Source organism: Oncorhynchus keta, chromosome 17 (assembly GCF_023373465.1).
Source record: "Oncorhynchus keta strain PuntledgeMale-10-30-2019 chromosome 17, Oket_V2, whole genome shotgun sequence".
NCBI classification, from domain to species: Eukaryota; Metazoa; Chordata; class Actinopteri; order Salmoniformes; family Salmonidae; genus Oncorhynchus; species Oncorhynchus keta.
In genome coordinates, this window is record NC_068437.1 from 51,917,678 (window position 1) to 51,924,108 (window position 6,431).

At 43.5% G+C, this 6,431-nt stretch overlaps 1 protein-coding gene across 1 annotated transcript in view; it reads left to right on the forward strand.

Annotated features, from left to right (window-relative positions):
- The window catches only part of LOC118377652 (histidine ammonia-lyase-like), a 61,201-nt gene that overhangs the window by 41,603 nt on the left and 13,167 nt on the right, over positions 1-6,431 (forward strand). Inside the window, exons 2-4 of the mRNA XM_052467027.1 lie at positions 5,007-5,152; positions 5,453-5,500; positions 5,865-6,012. Coding sequence (XP_052322987.1) covers positions 5,007-5,152; positions 5,453-5,500; positions 5,865-6,012 — 342 coding nt within the window. The remainder of the gene's footprint in view (positions 1-5,006; positions 5,153-5,452; positions 5,501-5,864; positions 6,013-6,431) is intronic.

The window sequence follows — 6,431 nt, forward strand, 5'->3', positions numbered from 1 at the left end:
TGCTGTTGACGTGGAAAGCTCACCACCAAACCTCCAAATGGAGTTGATTGACCTCCAATGCAATGATGCACTGAGGGCAAAATATGCGGCAGTGGGTGCTGCGGAGTTCGCCCGTTTCCTCCCGACACAATGCCCCAGCTGCGCATCCAGGCTGCTCAAACGTTGTCTATGTTTGGCAGCACATACCTGTGTGAACAACTGTTTTCTTTGATGAACTTGAACAAAACATCACACAGAAGTCGACTTACTGCTGAACACCTCCACTCAATTCTGAGGATTTCCTCAGCTCAGAGCCTTACCCCCGAACATTGATGAACTTGTGGAAAAGATGGGACACCACCAAGTATCACCCTCAACCTCAAACAAGTGAACATTACTGTGCAATCACATATTTAGAGTTTTTACTCAGTTCAAGTTTAAAAGTTAAAGTTTAATATTTGTTTTCACTGCATGTTACTTCTCCTTAAACAAAGTGTTGTTTTTGATTAATAGATTTTTGCACTTTATTTTATTGTATTTCAATCCAATTATATTTTAAAAATATTTCAGTTGAGTGGATGATAGAAAATTGCTATTATTGTTTTTTTTCTTTGAAGTAAATTTAGCCCACTTTTGCTAAAATAGAAAATATAGGCTACTGATGGTGCCTTGAATACCGGTTTCTTTCATTTAATGTTCATGTTATGGGGATTTTTATATAAAGGAAATTTGTCTTTTGTGTCTGTTGAAAATTAAAGATTACTGACAGAGTCATAAGAAAATATTGCTTTATTTATCTGATCATATTGGAATATATTTGTTAGGTTTTCAGTAGGTTCAATTAGGTTCACTAGACTATATGCGTCATTTAAAAATTTTTCAATGAACATTCGAACAGTCCGGCCCTCGGCTTGTAGCTAAATGTTTTATTTGACCCTCCGTCCATTTGACTTTGACACCCCTGTGTTAAACAATCTACTACAAGCCAAAGGTCTCTCACATCCCTGGGTAGGGACAGAATGTCCTGTAAGGAACACAGTATTCCAGCCAGTCTGATTTACATTTACATTTACATTTAAGTCATTTAGCAGACGCTCTTATCCAGAGCGACTTACAAATTGATAGATCCATTAATTTCTAACAAGGAACAGAAAGTCCTTCTAATTCTTGGCTAAAACTACACACATTATATTCAGTATTATGATCATAATACGATTCATACATTCATACAGTAACAGAGTAGTATTCTGTTTAGTTATAGTTATAAGTTAAATGTATACATAATTGAGTCATTATTCATAAAAATCCCATAACATATCCACCCTATGGTGAAATATTATACACCCAATCACACCTATTTTTATTAGAATGTTAAAAAGCACACATCTATTTTTATTAAAATATTAAAAAGCACATCTATTTTTATTAAAACTATTTCTAGTTATCCAAATTAAACCCAGCAAAGACCAGTATATGTATTTACATTGACTGTTCTAGGCCTACATCAGAATCATAACTCTTCTTGTCAGGATTTTCGTTATAATCTTCATAAAAAAAACAGTCTAAACATCAAAACAAGAGAGAACCTAAACATTAAAAATGGTTTCATCCAACATAGGCTCCTCGTATGTGAAGGAGCCGGATCCATCTGCTAGGTCTAGAGTCATGTATTCCACTGGTCCACATATCATTCCACTGGTCCGAGCTCGGAATCGGCCCGTATCTCACTATCTGTTGTCTCATCAATTTCTCCAGAGTCCTGGAAATGAGAACCTTTCACAATAAGACAACTCAGACCAATCAGCACACTCCTGTAAAGCTCCACCCCCTCCTAGAGAACATATCACCAGCCAGAGGCCAGCCCACACTTTCACTTCTATGAACGCTCACAGTAGGGAAAGGACTGGGTCAGGGAATCTTCATTAGAGAGATGACCCCCGAACCCTGTTGGTTTCGGTTCTCCTCTCTAGCACTGTGATTGTTCGACAGTGTCATTGTGTCTTACCCTTTTGCAGTGTGTGATATGAACCCAGGTAGCTCTTTCAGCTATTCTCACAGCGAAGGCTGTCACCAGGGTGTGCTTGGTATGGCCCCTCCCAACGGGGCTGCTTCCCGTCTATTCTCCTCAGGGACTGGATTGAGTGAATCACCTTCTCCTGTAATTCACCTGTAGTGCATAAAATCTTGGACATACAGGTTTGGTTAACAAACAGTTTCTCATTTGTTCTATCTTCAACTTTTATGCCTACTTGTTAGCAAAGTGTTAGCAAAGTGTCCTATCCTAGGTCCCCCTAGGCCCCGTCCTATCCTAGGCCACAATTGACCCTTCCCCCCTTTGATACCTGGCTCCGCCCAGGTAACAACCTTGCCGCATCTCTAAACAATGACTTAGGTAAGATTAGTAAATTATCCTTATGTCTGACATTATCATGTAGGAGCGCCCCTTTCATTCTCCACACGTCCAATTCTCCCTTGGGCGTCTGTTCATGTCTATCCTGTATCAATTCTCTGTCAAGTATCTTATCTACTTTAAGAGTTATCGGTGCTGCTTTGTATGTTCTTAGATGTATATGTGCTTGTCTATTTACATTTACATTTAAGTCATTTAGCAGACGCTCTTATCCAGAGCGACTTACAAATTTGTGCATTCACCTTATGACATCCAGTGGAACAGCCACTTTACAATAGTGCATCTAAATCTTTTAAGGGGGGGTGAGAAGGATTACTTTATCCTATCCTAGGTATTCCTTAAAGAGGTGGGGTTTCAGGTGTCTCCGGAAGGTGGTGATTGACTCCGCTGTCCTGGCGTCGTGGGGGATTTTGTTCCACCATTGGGGGGCCAGAGCAGCGAACAGTTTTGACTGGGCTGAGCGGGAACTGTACTTCCTCAGTGGTAGGGAGGCGATCAGGCCAGAGGTGGATGAACGCAGTGCCCTTGTTTGGGTGTAGGGCCTGATCAGAGCCTGGAGGTACTGAGGTGCCGTTCCCCTCACAGCTCCGTAGGCAAGCACCATGGTCTTGTAGCGGATGCGAGCTTCAACTGGAAGCCAGTGGAGAGAGCGGAGGAGCGGGGTGACGTGAGAGAACTTGGGAAGGTTGAACACCAGACGGGCTGCGGCGTTCTGGATGAGTTGTAGGGGTTTAATGGCACAGGCAGGGAGCCCAGCCAACAGCGAGTTGCAGTAATCCAGACGGGAGATGACAAGTGCCTGGATTAGGACCTGCGCCGCTTCCTGTGTGAGGCAGGGTCGTACTCTGCGGATGTTGTAGAGCATGAACCTACAGGAACGGGCCACCGCCTTGATGTTAGTTGAGAACGACAGGGTGTTGTCCAGGATCACGCCAAGGTTCTTAGCGCTCTGGGAGGAGGACACAATGGAGTTGTCAACCGTGATGGCGAGATCATGGAACGGGCAGTCCTTCCCCGGGAGGAAGAGCAGCTCCGTCTTGCCGAGGTTCAGCTTGAGGTGGTGATCCGTCATCCACACTGATATGTCTGCCAGACATGCAGAGATGCGATTCGCCACCTGGTCATCAGAAGGGGGAAAGGAGAAGATTAATTGTGTGTCGTCTGCATAGCAATGATAGGAGAGACCATGTGAGGTTATGACAGAGCCAAGTGACTTGGTGTATAGCGAGAATAGGAGAGGGCCTAGAACAGAGCCCTGGGGGACACCAGTGGTGAGAGCGCGTGGTGAGGAGACAGATTCTCGCCACGCCACCTGGTAGGAGCGACCTGTCAGGTAGGACGCAATCCAAGCGTGGGCCGTGCCGGAGATTATTATATTTAAACAGTAACCCTTCAGTCTCATCAATAATTTAATATATGTTGCATAGTGTGGGATACCTTATCTACAGTAATTTACCATCCCTAAGAACTGCAACTTATTTATTTTCATAAATAATTTTCATGCTTATAAAATCACTATTTTTCTATCTCATTGTATTTTCCTGCCCTATTTGCTTAAAATATGTCCTGTCCAAACCTCAAAGGACCATAACTTCCCCTATTTATTATCGATGATAAATAGGATTTCTGTTCCTGTTGTAATACCAAATCAATAGTAGCCAATTCTAAACCTTCACAGTCAGTGTTTACAACAGAATCCTGAACCTCTTTCTTATTCTCACTAGAGTCTATTTCCCTTCTCCCCATAATTTGCCCTGTCTCAATTCCACTTTCTCCTCTGTGGTTCAAACTACAATTATGTCCAAGAGCTATAAACTCCATCATAATTCATTTACCTTGAAATCAGTATCACAAATGACCTCAAATTAACTATCCAAATGGCCATCCCCTGAGGCTGATCAACCCACAAGGGAAAGCCATGATAGAGGTCAAAGGTTATACCACCCTTTTACAGTCGTGTTCCATACTATATTAGACATATTAAAGAACCCTTTATCTAAAGAATTCACGTGTTTAATTAAAACTGTTGTTGTTCCTAGATGTTTCCACTTCACAATAACAGCACTTAAAGTTGACCGGGGCAGCTCTCGCATGGCAGAAATTTGATGAACTGACTTCAGTGTCACGTTGAAATTAACTGAGCTCTTCAGTAAGGCCATTCTACTGCCAATGTTTTGTCTATGGAGATTGCATGGCTATGTGCTCGATTTTATAGACCTGTCAGCAACAAGTGTGGCTGAAATAGCAGAATCCACTAATTTGAACAGGTGTCCACATACTTTTGTATATATAGTGTACCTCTACCCATCTTCACAACAACTTTGTCAATTTGACTTAACCATGATAACTGAGCATCCAGTGTTACTCCTAGGAGTAACCATTGGTTCCATATGTTCTTTTGGTTCCATATGTTCTTTTGGTTCCATATGTTCTTTTGGTTCCGTAAGTTATTTTCTTCCATTGGTTCTTTTGGTTCCATTTGTTATTTTGGTTCCATTACTTCCATTGAATGGGCCACTTCAGAGAGTCTTTCATTGAAACAACAGCAATGTTAAACAAACAGAAACAGGGAAACGTTGACTGGGGTCTATCTCTCACATCTCCGATTGTCTTCTCCTTATAGCGTCCTGCCTGTCCTTCGTCCCTGAGAAGGGGACAGTAGGTGCCAGCGGAGACCTGGCCCCTCTCTCCCACCTGGCTCTGGGGCTGATGGGAGAAGGCAAGATGTGGTCGCCCAAGAGTGGATGGGCCGACGCCAAATACGTAAGTCATATCACTGCATTTATTTCATGTTCTCTTTTACCTTTATGTAACCAGGCAATTCAGGGAAAATTCTTATTTATAACGACGGCGTGTAACTGTATAACTAGCAAACTGATGTCACTGGAACTCCTGGATGATGGGGACATTGCACAATATCCAGGGAAAATGTTGACATTGGGATCAACACAGTGGTAGACTGACTACTGAGAGGTCAGAGGAGAAAACATGTTTGTTTTTCTACAACCCTTGACCTTTTACATTTGCTTTTCCCCTCTTGTCCCCTTTCATCCCTCTGCCCAGGTACTCGAGGCTCATGGACTCAAGCCAATATCACTGAAGCCCAAGGAGGTAAAGCGAACATACTCATCTACTCTTCTGTTGTTCTTTGTCACTCCATGGAGCGGTTGCTTTGAGTTCACACTGTGTATTTGTGTACCATTTACAACAAACCAACTTCAATCCGTTTGCAAATGGCTGCTGACAAAACAGAATGTTCTCTGATTTTCCACAACAAAGGTGTTTAACTCCAGTCCTTGAGAGAGTTGTTTTGATGGGATGAGACTCCTCTATTTGACATGTCACTGGGCTCTGGTTGGACCAACTCTTCTTCATTTCAGCTCTCTGGACCACAGTTGTTTGGGCTAACCCTGGTTTCCAAGGGGATGTTTGTGTGGGGACTGGGTTAAAAGCCAACTCTCTCCCCTGCCCATAGGGCCTGGCGTTAATTAATGGTACCCAGATGATCACGTCTCTGGGGGCAGAGGCGGTGGAGAGAGCCCAGGCCATCGCCAGGCAGGCGGACATCATCGCTGCAATCACCCTGGAGGTGCTTAAGGGGACCTCCAAGGCCTTCGACAGTGGTGAGACGAGACGGAGGGATGCGTGTGTATGTGTGTGCTTTCACCCAATCAACCTGGTGGTTTTCAAGGGCACTTTCCAAGCCTTTGAGCATGGAGGGTTAGTGTTCACTCTAAAGTTAGTGTTAGTTAACTGAGGCGCTCAAGGGGATCAGTGAGTGCATATAAGGACTCCAGAGTGGCGCAGCGGTCTAAGGCACCTCATCTCAGTGCTAGAGGCATCACTACAGACAGCCTGGTTCGAATCCAGGCTGTATCGCAATCGGCCGATTGAGAGTCCTATAGGGCAGCGCACAATTGGCCCAGCGTCATCCAGGGTTGGCTGGCGTAGGCCGTCATTGTAATTAAGAATTTGTTCTTTACTGACTTGCCTAGTTAAATAAAGGTTCAAATAAAAAAAAATATATACTTTGTGTGTGTAG